The 13,676-nt window shown below is 41.5% G+C and overlaps 1 protein-coding gene across 2 annotated transcripts in view; it reads left to right on the top strand.

Annotated features, from left to right (window-relative positions):
* TNIP3 (TNFAIP3 interacting protein 3) overlaps window positions 1–13,676 on the top strand; it is a 54,958-nt gene that overhangs the window by 31,091 nt on the left and 10,191 nt on the right. For both annotated transcript variants that reach the window (XM_077176735.1, XM_077176736.1), the window contains 6 exons: window positions 3,619–3,705; window positions 5,151–5,240; window positions 5,813–5,878; window positions 6,763–6,894; window positions 8,965–9,093; window positions 11,311–11,427. In XM_077176735.1, the coding sequence (XP_077032850.1) occupies window positions 3,619–3,705; window positions 5,151–5,240; window positions 5,813–5,878; window positions 6,763–6,894; window positions 8,965–9,093; window positions 11,311–11,427 (621 nt within the window). The remainder of the gene's footprint in view (window positions 1–3,618; window positions 3,706–5,150; window positions 5,241–5,812; window positions 5,879–6,762; window positions 6,895–8,964; window positions 9,094–11,310; window positions 11,428–13,676) is intronic.

Genomic DNA, 13,676 nt, shown 5'->3' with positions numbered 1-13,676 from the left:
ACACAAATTTGCATCTGCACCTATTTTTCTGTCAGAGGGAACATGTAACTGAGCAGCACAAAAGGCTGAGGCTGACAGACTTACTGAAGGGAAAATCCCTTTTTAGCACACCTCTTTGGTGAGCCACAGGGGCCAGGTTGGGGCAGGAAGAGGCAGATTCTTCTTCTGGTTCAAGAGCCAATTTTATTCTTGAGCTGAAATCTCTCTTTTTTTACCATTTTGCCACATGCCTCAGAATGGGAAAATGGATATTGTGGTAAACACTGCTGGCATAACACCTTCAGCAATAAAGCCATAAACAAAGCTCAGCTGAAACATGAGCAAAGTGAAGGCTCCCCAGAAGCCCCAAATTTTAACCCAAGTCATCTCAGAGTTAATCTAGCTTCTACAAGTCTGCATCTGAACAATAAATTTTAAAAAAATTACAATAAAAGAAAATCCCCAACAAACCTCACAGCAGATGCATGACCAGCCAGCAAAAAAAAAAAAATACTTTGTCATTTTGTATGATTTTATCATCATCAAGGAAAGCCTCACATTTGATTGCATCAGGCCTTTTAGTGAGTCTTGGTTTCACTGCAGTTACTGAACAGACAGAATTTTCAGAAGTGAGAAATGGTTTTCATTATGTCAATTTGAGTGATATTTTGTAATACTGTGACACAAGCTGTTCCCAGAATTAAGATCCAGCACTCTGAAAATGAGAACTTTTATCATCTTGTGGTGCTGAGGCTTGTGAGAGGGTTCGGTGCTGGCCACAGCTCCAAGGCTCTGATCTTTCTCCCACTGCAAACTTCCCAAAGATGCCTAAAAGGCCTTGATGCTCAGGAAGCTCAGGTCATCTTATTATGATAGGAGCATCCCCATCCTATACAAACTAAAATATTTTTAATTTTTCAACAGGATGTGAAAAGAAAACAAAACAACAATCTCAAAGCTGCTACTAATAGAAATTACAGATTATCATGGAAATAAAATAGAAATTAATAAGAGGCTTCTAAGTTGTTTTAAGATGCCACTTGGCAGTTAACTTAGGAAGTGTGAGGGGCAGCAAATTCTCCCATTTACTTCCTGAGCAGCTTTTTCCATACCTGACAGATTTTTAGATTTGTGACTGCATTTACAGTCTGATTGTCAACTGGAATTTTCCAAGCAATTTAAAACTGACTATTTTGTTCAGTAGCTTTAAACCAAGTATAAGTGACTTAAAAGATTTGTGGGGCTTTTTGAATTCTGAAACCTGATAGGTCTCAACATGTCCTTCTTTCAAGGATTTCTGCATATCTCAGGTTTCTGCAGAGCTGTTGTACAACTAAGTTTTTCTTGATAGTAGTAAGCATAAAGAAATTTTGTGTCTTTATCCCTGCAATATCAATGAAAATGAATTTTGTCATCTTTTCTTTCTTTTTGGTGTTATTAAGTGTTTTCACAGAGGCAATGATTTTGCTTCAGCCTCCCAGTTTTTGCTGGAATAATACCACCACCTCTGAAGAGCTTGACTTTTTGTTCCCTACTCATTGGCCTTTCTTCTATTCATATCTCACATCTCTTCTGTTCATAGCTTTCTTCATTCAGATCTCAGACATACTCTTCTCTCTCCAATCTGTTTTTACATGGCGACCAGTTATCCCTATGAATGCTAAGCTGGATGAGACAGGCACTGAAAACTACTTCAGTCTTAGTTCTATTCTGTCCAATTTAATGTAAAATCATTCACTTTAAGTGATCATTATTGCAGTCATGAAGAAATCACTAACAGAGAACTTGGTGTTCTAATGTCCAGGTAGCTTTCCAGGAAACTACTCAGCTCTCCAGGAAACTGTTGTGACCTAAATTACAGAATCAACCAAGGTCTCAGCCTCATCCTCTCTTCAAAGTAATTTGAGCATTAATATCTTTCAAGTGGGAACTGTGATTCATGAGTGGGGCTGAGCCTGGGGTTTGCTCCTCTGTCCCCACTGTGGGGATGCTCAGCGCCTCACTCACCACATCCCAGCGTGCTCTCGTGAGGAAACCAGAAACTGGGGCTGCTTCACCTTGCAGGCCAGACCATAAAATGCATCTGTTCAACCTGAGCTTTCTCCAAAAGTGAACTTGCTGCTGGAATGGGGATGAGACTGGTGAGAGTGGGAGCTCGGGGAAGGGACAGCATCATCGCCCTCAAGAGCAGATGTGCAGTGTGGAAAGTTTGTGATTGTATTTTTATTAAGCAGGTGCCCAGTGTTGGTGCTGTTCTGCACCAGTTAATAGTCTTCAGTGCTGTACCTGATATGCTCTATGTCTAGTTTTGATATAGGTACAGATGAAATTCTTCCAATTTTTTCATTAAAATAACCTTTGTTTTTGAATTTCTCTCTTGATACACCACAAGTTTTCCAGCTGCTCCATAAACCAGGGGGAAAATGGAAAGAACCTCAGGGTAGCAGGACATATTTCATATACAAATGAATTAGGAAATAGTAGCTTTCTTCCAAATTGGGGTTTGTATCTTGCAAAAGAGGAGTTGCTTAGTCACACATTGTGAACCAGAGATCTGGAATGTGGCTGCAAAATTTTAGCATTTCACAGGATTGCTTTACTTTCTCTAAAATTGTTTTTGGAAATGGAAAGAGGGGTTTCTATTATTTTATGTCAAATTTCACAGGCTAACTTTCATTTCACTCCTTCAAAAGGAAATAAGCAACCTCTGCTGCCACTGCAGAGGCCATAGACCCAGACATGTTTACACAATAGGGAGCAGAATTTTTCATTTATGCTTCCCTCTGAAATCCATTATTATTCAGAATTCCAAGACTGAAGATGAGAGCATTGTGCTCTTTTCTGTTTCATTCTGTCTTTGTATAGGAAGTCTGTGGAAGCCTTTTCTTTGTTAATCTTTTCTGTGAGTTTAACTTGTTAAGGCTAACATCTTGCTCCAAATGGGAACCTGAGGCACAGGTTTGGGGTATTGGCTACTTTTGAGTACCCAAGTCCTGAGTGTCTTGGAGCTGGATCTGTGCTCAGGTAAGGCAAGTGGCAGAAGTGCAAATAAAACATCTGTCATTCTTCATCTGTGTGCAGCTTTTCTTTGGGGAAACAAACCAATTTTCCAGTGTTGGTTTTCCCCTGAACATCTTGGGGTTTTTGTATGGGGATGCTTTTCCTTGTTAGCTGTTAACAGACTTTGCTATTGCTCCTTTAGAAGCGTGACTCACTCCTTTTTCTGTTCTGATAGTTCACTCTTAGTGTCAATAATTGTTGTAATTACTCAAGTCCTTTTTTATAACTGGAAGCAGGGATAGAAAAGCCTGTCCTCCTATTTACTGAAAAAGCAAATACCCTTCCTTCCCTTAGATGCAACTTCCTCTCTGGGGGGAACTGGCCAGGCAGTTGTGATTTCCATGCACACAAAGCTGAGAGCTGCCTTGCCTGGCACATTAGTCATAGGCATTGTGCTTCATCCATTCTGGGAAGCCCCAGCCAGGAAGGAGGAAAAGGTTAAAATCAGAATTCCACCATTACTTTCTGGACCGTGGCTGCTCCCACGGGCAGCACTCTTGGATCTTCTGGGTCTGAAAGAAATTCTCTTGCTCTTTTAGCCAACATAAAATCTGTTTCATTGTTCTTCTTCCTCCAAAGAGCCACAGTGAAGGAAGCACTCCAGGCCAGCTTGGATGCACCTGGGCAGGTGGGAGTGACATGGAAGTTCCAGCAGAAACATTGCAGGTAAGTGGCTGTGTTGGCTGTTCTCTGAAGTGTTTTCTGATGAACAGGAGCTGGTGCAGGTCACTTTGTACATTGACAATTATGGGCTGATATTCGTGCTCTACTAGGTTTTTCTGAGTTATTTAAACTGTGTAAGAGTGGATGGAAATGTTAGAATTATTTTTGCAGATAGCATTCTTCGAAAGAAGCCCTTTCCTAATGGGGTTTTTTGCCCTCCAGAAGTTGCACAAAGGGTGCAAAGTGGTTCATTTGAGTGACCCCATAACTTCTGTGAGCAGTATTTGGGCTAGTTAGTGCCTAGTGCATGTGTAGTTGTTAGATTTGTGAGTTGTCCTATTCACTTTATTACTATTTTAAGCATGCTTGTCAATATATGCCTAAGGCCCAGATGCTGAAAGCAATTCAGCATGGGAATAACTCCATTAGCTGCCAGGTATTTCTTCAGATACTCTAAATTAAACATGTCAGTGAGCTACAAGAAGAGGGATTAAGTGTTTTCTGGCTTGGAAGTCAGGGCTCCACATGAGAGTTCAGCAGGACTGTCCATGGGGCAAATATGTGGTTGGGATTTTTGCCTTTGAAAAGACACAGCAAAACTGTCCTTTGATCTTCATTGGTATTCAGCATTAAATTCTGTATCTACAGAAAATTTATTCCAGACCTCAGAAGTGCTCACACCATTATTCTTGTTTTTCATACAGTGGTTGAGAATTTAGGGAGGGAAACAAAAATCCCTGAGCATGTATCTGACCAAAGCATGTTCTGTTTTTATGAGGTTGTCTCTTTTTTTCCAGTACAGCTCTCTGTCTCTTGCTAATAGATCACATGTTTGTTTTCATGATAATCCACAGAAACTTCTTGGAAATTATGATATAGAACACTGCTATTATAAAAATGAGGGTCTAGCTGCTGCTGTCCTGCATGGGTGAAACTCCACACTTTAAAAAATGGAACAATTGCAGACTGATGTTCTAAGTTTCTCCAAATGGCCCATTTGTTTTCTGTGTTGCTTGCAAGCACTTACCAGGGCAATCCTACTAATTGCTCTAAGTTCTTGTAAATGAGGGGAATTACTTACACCCTCTCCAAGTCATGCTCAACTTCTGTGGCTTGTACTACTTGTTTGTATTGCCATCTGCAAGATAATTAAAATCCTCTTCTGTGTTCTGTGTCTCAGATGGTACAAATAGATACCATTTCAGTTATTTCGGTGGCTATTTGCATAATGCTTCAATTAAAACACAGCCTGAGTGGGTTTAAAGCAGATGTATGCTCCAGAATCAGCTGCCAGCAGGTGTGAAGGTATTTAGATACAAATTTGGTGTAAGAAAATGTTTGTATCAGTTTCTTTATGTGCACCTGTCAGGGGTGGATGGGAACTTTACTTGAGAATCTTGAAGAGAACAGGCCAGAAGCATTAATTTTTGAACATTGCTTTTCTCCAGTCAAGGCACACATTACTGAGCAAAACGAAGCCTTTATCATCCAATTCTCTGGAGCAACAGATCCTCACACTGGAAAGACAGAGACGAGAGGTAATCCTAAATATTCCTGTAAGCACACGGTGACTGGTTGTACCATGCCTATGGATCTGGAAGAGCAGAGGTTTATTTAGTAGAAAGGGCAAATTTTATTAATGAGCACTATTGCTAAAGGCCAAGGAACAACAAGCAGGGTTTGCACTCAGTAGTATCCCAGTCAGTGGGAGTCTTCCATTCATTTGTTTGAAGTCAAAGACCTTTTAATTGGAAATATGTTCATGGAACTTGGAGAAAACTAGTAGGAAAGCCCTTGGCCATGTAGGATTTGAAGCCTGGGATTTGTGCAGTGTTGCACATGATCCACCTGTAGCTTGTTGTGTATTTGCATGTTTCCTGAGTGCTGCTTCCTGAATGTTCATGTGCTTTAACCGAAATACCAAAGCACTGGCAGATGGGCTGCAAGGCTTGCCAAACCTTCAACTTGCTTCTTCTGAAATTAATGAACTGGCCAGATGATGAGGAGGTTGGGAACACTCACTGACAGAGGATTAGAATGCCAGTCTGTTTTTGATTTACTGAAAATGTTGAAATAAGTGTTATTTACTGTGCCTTCCTGGTAATTACAGCTTTTGGAGGTGAACAAGCAATGGGATCATCAGTTTAGAAGTATGAAACAACTTTATGAAAAGCAGGTAACAAACCTGACAACTTCTGTTGCAATATGTGTGCCACCTGCTGACAGTTAAGTCTGTGTTTAAATACCAGCCAGCCATAGCCATGGTAAATATCTTACTTGAGCTCATAAATTGAAAAAGCTTCCTCATATAAAAGTGAAGCCAATGTGTCTCAGTCTTCAGTAGAACAAACTAACCAGAGAAGCAAAATGTCCCTAAAATTGTAGGGTCAGTGTGCACATGACAGCAGAGATCTTCATGCCCTCCACACTGTAGTGAAAATTGCACATAACTGAGAGCACAATTAACTGAAAATCAGCCTGGTGTGCCCAGCCCCTGATCCACATCATCCCACTTAAGCTGGTTCTCGTCCCATCTCTTGTGAAATCTGGATAAATTCTTCATGAAAGTTGCCCTCTGTAAGCAGAGACTCTCAAAAGGAATACTAAAGAAATATTTTCATGTCTGTTTTTTTCCATCCAAGATCCAATTGACATAGCTGTTATTCCTTACTTTTGGCCGTGTGGTGTCATTGCTGCAGACATTATCATCAGCTGCCCTGTGAAGTTCAGTGCTTACAATTTTATCTGGTATTCCAGAACCCAAGTTGGTTCATTGACTGACACCTCTCATCTACTGTTTCCTGCTATGAACAGGAAGTTTATAGAATGAATTCACGTGCTTATCAGGAAAAAATTCTCTCTAATATTTTCCAGAAAGCTTTGCTGACATCTGAATCATTCCTTTCCTTTTTCCCCCAAAGAGTAAGAGCAATCCAAATGGCTGTTCATCATTTATTTTGGAATAAATAACTGTTTTATGCCTCTGGTTCAACACCCTGAAGGTGCTGTGCCTTTCAGAGTGCCCAGTGAGCCCAGCATGGTGTGTCACTTGCCTTCCAGCTGGCAGAGATGAAGGCAAGGCTGGACGTGTCAGAGAGGAGAGTGAGTGAGCTGGAGCAGGAGAGGCACTGGCAGAATCCAGAGGAGGAGAGGTGGCAAGTGCTGGGCAGAGAGAGGCTGCTGCAGGAAAAGGTAGGAGGGTGCCCTGTGGCACCCCTTGTGTGCTCTGTGCTGAGCTCTCTCTTGCCTTTCATCTTTCTCCCCTTGCGTGGGTTGCGCACAGCCCAGAGGTGAGACTGTGGCTCCTCATTATCCTTCCCCAGGCTGCTGAGCTGCCTCATCACAGAACTGTGTGTAGAGAAAGAGTAATTTCCGTATGAGTGGCAGACAGCACAACATTAGTGTGTGTGGTGGGGGGGAGTAAAGAGTAGGTTGATTTCTAGTGCACAGATTTCCCTCCTCACAGTTCAGTTCAGGGTGAATTTCTGTGTGAACGAAAATGCTGCAGTTATTTCAGATGGAAGAGGAACAGCAGTGCAGATGCTACACAAAGCACTTGGAAGAAATACTCAAGGTGTGAATACAGCTCCAGCCCCCCAGGTTTTGGTATTGACAGTACAGCCTCTCGTACACATGCAGCTATTTGAGCTCCCTGCAAATATCTCTGATACTGTCAGTAATCAGGGCTGGAAGTGTCTGGGCTGATCAGCTGCTCCAGAATGGTGTTCACCTCACCCTCAGCATGCTTGGGCTGCTCTCTCAGGACTCCTTGTGGGCTTTTGCATCTCAGTTTAGATCCCTGAGCTGGATTCCCACCTCAGTAAAACCACCAGCCTGAATGATGAGCACCTACATAAAACTTGGTGCTCCATTTTAGAAACCCCACAGAGTGGTGCTTCCTGTTCTCATTCTGCTTCATGGTGTCATGTACTTCATGACCTCTGGTGAGAGGTGCTGGATGGTGATGATGGCTGAAGTTGGCCTTCTCTATTCACATGGTAACCTGAAACAAGCAGCAGTTGCATCACTTCCAGGCTCAGATGAGATGTGAGTTAGCTGCTGCAGGAAAAGAAATGCAGCCTCCTTAGCTTCTGTCTGCAAAAGCAGAACATCCATCTTACTTGCTTATCAATGAGTCGTCCCAGCTAAGCACATAATTGATTCCAAATCCACAGAGCAATTTACATGTTTTAAGACAAACTATGTTATGTACTTGCTGAATCACTGCCTGTATTTGCTCTGAGTGTTGATTCAGAGTGAGATAGTCCATATTTTTTTTCATGTTACTGCCTGACTTTTAATGAAAAAGAACTACCATTTCATAAAAAATAAGGACCAGTAGTACACTCTCTGAGATTTCTTTACTGCATACATGAATAATGAACTAAATGACAATATAGTCCAATTTTTTTTGGGGGGACAGGTTAACCAGTATTGAACTTTGGTCTTAAATCTGCAATTTCTTGAAAGTTTCACATTCAGCCAGTAAGTGCTTGTCAGCTTGAGCTAGCTGCTGGATGAGTTCCTGTACTTATTGCAGAGATACCCTGCCAATCTTGCCTGGTTTTTGGAGAAAATGAAATGTCCCATCTAACTTAGAACACAGTAGAGTCAAGCTTCCTCATGTGTAAGCAAGTTACTCAGGGGTGTTTTTCACTGGCTCAATTAGCACACAGTGATGAATTTCTGATGAGCCCAAACTGTGACTGGCTGCACAGAGATGAGCCTTTTGCACAGAAAAAAACCCCATTCCTGTGGTGTGCTGTGCCTGTGATTGTTGGATCTCACTTTTTTATTCACATAAAGCAGCTGTGGAAAATATTTGAAATTTTTTTTTTTTTTACTGTTTTCATCTTCAAATTTGTATGGCACTGGGAATGGCTGGGCCCCCACTAGCATTTAGCCCTGGTCTTATTCTTTGAGCACATAAGAGAAATGCTGGTCTGGGGTATCTGTGGATGTGATTTTGATCTGCTTGGCCTGCCAGCCTTCCCGTGCCTTCGTGCAACTGCAGGGAGCAGGGATTTAGTCTGGTATGTTGTCTCTGTCTCATCATATGGTAAGTGGTCAAAACAATTTCTACAGACTTTATCATATCAGGGTGTACTAATGATCTGCCTTCCAGCTGCCTCCCTTCCCAACTGTGTTTGGGACAACAAAAATGCAGCACATCTGTCAGACAGAAGATTATTTGGAAAATTGTTCTTGAAAAATGCTTCCATCTGCATTTCTGCATCATCTCTCTGTATTTTTGCATCCCAGAAAGATACAGAGGTCCTTAGTGAAGCTCTGCATGAAGTGAAGGAAGAGAACAGGCTCCTGAAGCAGAAGAATGCCTCAATGACCAGGAGGAAGGAATACTATGAGAGTGAAATAAGTCGTCTCAACAAGGTAGGAGCAGGAGTGAGCCACTGATTCCTCTAATTCTGGGATCTCTGTTGTCCCTCACCTACCAGATAGCAGCTTTTCAGTTCTGAACAACCTGGTGGCAAACACATGATCACCATTTGGGAGCTGGGCAAATGAGCAAGAACTCACTTCAGCTCAGCCGTGTGCATGCAGGGTCTCATTCTTTGGCTACTAGCAGGGTTGCATTGCAGGGAGAAAAATTCAGAGAGTATTTGGCTTCTCCTATGAAACCTCTCTATATGTCATGTCTAAGCCCTTCCTACATGCTCCCTTCTCAGAGCAAAGAGGAAATGGCACAAATATGCTTCTGTATGCACCTAGTGAAAGACTGTGGTTGAAAAGAAAGGTCACACAGCTTAAAAACTCATTTTACATCTATTCTGTGTTGGAGAATGATGGCTTCTCTTCAGAAGACATAGTCCTGTCCTAGTGCTTAAATCCATATATACACATATTCATACCTATAATATTATGTGTATATATGTCTCACTGAGGAAATTGTCTTTAAATAGCTACATGGAATTTTTTTTTTAACTGAGGTAAAGTAATAAATGTAATTTTGTTTAATCAAAAGATCACATAAAGCAGTGGGTGTTTTCTAACAATTTTGTATTTAATGGTGAACCACAAACACTTCCTGAGGAAATGCATTGCAGTAACCATTGCTGTGTAACTTGAATAAGTGTTTTAATAAGCTAAAGGGCCATGATGTGCAAGAGTCAAGCCAAAAACATAATGCTGCCATAAGAAAAAATCTGACAGAACCCATGATCTCTAGCTCTTTTTGAAATGCATTGACAGGACTCGCTCAAAGCTCCAGTCTAACTTGAATTCAATGCCTTGTTTGTTAAACAGCTTATATAAATGTTTTATTTTGCTGTCTTATGATGTGGCTATAATAAGACAGATGGGGTATATACACCATTGTTTTAAATGAAGCATCAATTTCATATACACTTTTCCAACAGTAATTTACTGATTTTCAGTGCATTTGCATCCTTAAAATCTCATGTCATGAATGCACATGAGACAGGAAGGGACCCTCTGTGCCCTTTTAACTTTATTTACCTGCTATCTCAGGTTCAGCCACTTGAAATTCTTACAAATTCTCTGAAATCAACTTTTTCTTCTTGTTGTGTGAATGGATAAAGCAGGGTCTCACAGTATTGTGTTCCAAATGCAGTTTAGGAATAATCTTCACCTTACCATTAACTTTTTGAAGATTGATTTTCTTTTTTCCCCCTCCATAATTCTGAGTTGTAGAACCTCCTCAAAAAGATATTAAAGGGGGATTCAAAGGGGCAGAAGAAGGGTGTCTGTATTTTCACCCTCCCAGTTTTGGGTTCAACCTTCTGAATGTATTGGCATGGAACACCAACTTTGTCACTACTATAACCAGCTTCACTTCTGCACAATTCTTAGGGACAGCACCTCATCAGATAAAAAGCTTTCCTTTTCTATGCTTCCATGGAAGGTGCTTGGTTGTTGTTGGGCCTTGGATAATTGATACCAATCTTGGATTACTTTGGATAGTGTTTCTCCTGCTTGGCCAATTCTTCCCTGTTTGCCTCTTCCCCCTCCACATATCTTCCATCCTTCCTGCTTGAGGCTGGGCAGCAAGGGAGGGCTGAGGATCATCAGCATGAATTCAACTTCTAAAAGGGTAAACTTCTAAAAGGGATAAAGTCAGGGATTTGTATTTTATGTGAGAGAATGAAAAGAACTGAATAATATTTGTGCTAGAGTAGAGAAAAGAATATATAATTATAATGTGTGGTTATAGACAGAGAGATGTAGGAGTGATTTAATTATTCCAGTTCAAGGGAGAGCTGTGTAGTACTGTAAAAATAAAATCTGAGAAGAACCGTGGCAGAATTTCAGTGTAGAACAGGTAAGAGTGGTACCAGTGTTGTGTGTATTCGTAACTCCCTCTAGTGACAAACTATGGAGACGACACAACTTCCTCTCAAACTGGAGGTTTTACTTTGTTCCACGTGAAGGAATCCCTACTTTTAGTGGAAAAAAAAAAAAAAACGTTTCAGTCAGACTTTACTGTAGTAAAGTGGGTTTATATCCAGTGTGTATAATCGAAGCAACTACAAGTGAAAGGGAGACTTCTTCCTAATAATTTTAAAGGATATTTTTTTCTTTTTCATGTAGTGAATCTCTGTTCAGTAATTTTACTGTTTGATGTTGCAGGCCCTTCTGGACACGTTTAAAAAGCAGCACCCACCCGTTGTTGGGACTCCCCTAGGGAAGGGTGACAGGAACAGCATTGAGGAGATGAGAACCCAACTGGAAGTTCTTAAACATCAGGTAAGAACAGCTCAAGTGAGCCTGGATGGATTTCACACAGCATAATTTTGCCTTCTCTCCCAGGGACTGTGCTTGGTAGACGTGCTGTGTGGAGCTCCTGAAAGGAAGAGCCAGTTTAGCCACAGCCCTTTGGGATGATGTTTCCCCAGGTGCTGTCATCACAGCAGAGTCCACAAAGTGGAACTGAATCCTGGCAGAGGACCAGAGCAAGGGCTTGTGGAGGACCCCAAGCAGCAGAATGGCTCTCCTGACTCCTGGAGGTGTCCTGCCAGCTCTCTGTTAGGGGCTGAATGTCATCTAGGGGGAATGCTGAATTGCATTAATTACTGCTTGTGTTTTCTGATCCTTTTATCTTAGAAGTTGCCACTGTAGAGAATTATCCAAAGATCCTAGTCTTGGAAAACTAGAGCATTGGCACTGCAATTTTTTTAAGTGTGAGGCAAAGCATTTTTCTAAGTTTTTCTAAGTGTGAGGCAAAGCATTTGCGTTCATAAGCTGCATCCCAAGGACTATAGATCTGTATCTATTTTTTAATCTTTGTTCTGAGCCACTCAAATACTTTGTGCACCGTTTTTCTTTCCATATGAAAGAATCAACAATATAGTTTTCAGAGAATTTTAACACTTCAGGTCTGTTGTCCTGGATAGTGTCAGGGTTAAGATTATTGACACACAAATGGATGTGATCAGAATGGGAATTTTATTCAATGGGAATAAAATACTTGTTTCTGTCACGTTTGACAGCAGAGCCAGATTTTGCTCTCTAATGTAATGCTTGCCACATGCTGGAGAGCAAAGTCCTGCACTTGATTGTACAGTAATGAGTTATTTCATTCTACACAATAAAATAGAGTAAACCAGTTTTTTTTTCCAAATTTCTCATGAGGTATCTATTTTATGAATGTGTTTTTCTAGTTGTATAAATCAGTACAGAGAGTCCAGACTTCCTCCTACATGAAGTGGAGCAGAAAGCTCCAACTGGATGGAGGAGGGACTCCTGGGACAAAGAGTGACATGACAGGGTCCCACAGGAGCTTGGCTGTCATCAGCCCATCCCTGGTCACAGCAGTGGAGATGAAGGCATTCGTTCCTTGGGAGGTGTCCCCTCTTTCTCAGGGACAGGACATTTATCTCAGCATAAATGACAAAACTGTGCCAAACAGGTTCCCTTGCAGCTCTAGCAGATTGTGCAGCTGGGGAGTGGGAGGGAGGTGGGACAGCAGGGAAGGAATTGAGGGAGAAAAAATGAGGAAACATTGAGAAGTGTGTAGATGGACAAGGGATGCAAGGATTTCTGCAAGTGACAGTTTTGTCTCTGCTTCAGAGGGTCAGGAAAAGATTTTTTTCTTCACATAAAGCCCTGTGCTGACCTTTTTCTTCCCCTGAGGTATGAACATTTTTCTAGTCCTTCTGTGAAGTCATAGCACTGCTTCCAGCAAAAAGAAAACTGGATCTGTCCAATGGGCAGGGCATGAGGCACAGCAAGCATGTTTTTTGGGAAGAGACTGTCAGCAGGCTTTAGTGAGTAACCAAGAGGACATGAAAGGGATTCTGAAAGTTCTGGTGGTGGTTCCCACCCAAACATGCCTTTGCTGTTGTTTGTCAGTAGAAGTGCCACCAGCCTCCAGCTTCTCACCAGGTGGATGCCTGCCTGTTAGCTGAAGAATTAAGTCAGTCATCTTAACACCAAATAATTTATGGATTTGTGTTTTGTTTCCAAATCTGTGTGCTCACTGCCTGTGCCTGGGGTGGTCAGATATTTTTTTAATGGGATGAAGCTCTGTGATTCCTGACCACATAAAAAAGAGCTAAGCCACTGCATCCCTCAGCATTTGCAAGGCAGCTTATTTTCTAGGAACAGGGTCAAACATCTGTATTTCCACTGGGAAATGTGTACATTCCATTCCATTTGGAATTGTGTACATTATGCTCCCCTCTGCCTCTACATTGGGCTGGGGAGGTTCTTCTCTAACTCCTTGCACCTGAGGTATACAGGAGGGAGTTAAAAGTGCCCATAACTGAAGTGAAAACTGGAAAAATGTTGGGTAAAATGTTTGTCCTCCTACTGCTAATCCCTTAAAAAGATGGATACTAGTATTTGCTATCTCATTTATAATATTTGAAACTGATATTTGCCAGTCAGCTTTTTGATGTGCAAGGTTGTACAACCCTGGCACTGGGGACTGTTTCAGTTTTGATTTCTATTGATGAGTGCCACTAGAGCATGTCCATTGCTTGTCACTTTGCATC

The sequence above is a fragment of the Agelaius phoeniceus genome, chromosome 4 (assembly GCF_051311805.1).
Source record: "Agelaius phoeniceus isolate bAgePho1 chromosome 4, bAgePho1.hap1, whole genome shotgun sequence".
Taxonomy (NCBI): Eukaryota; Metazoa; Chordata; class Aves; order Passeriformes; family Icteridae; genus Agelaius; species Agelaius phoeniceus.
Note: the sequence above shows the minus strand (reverse complement) of the source record. Positions and strands in the feature narration are given on the sequence as shown.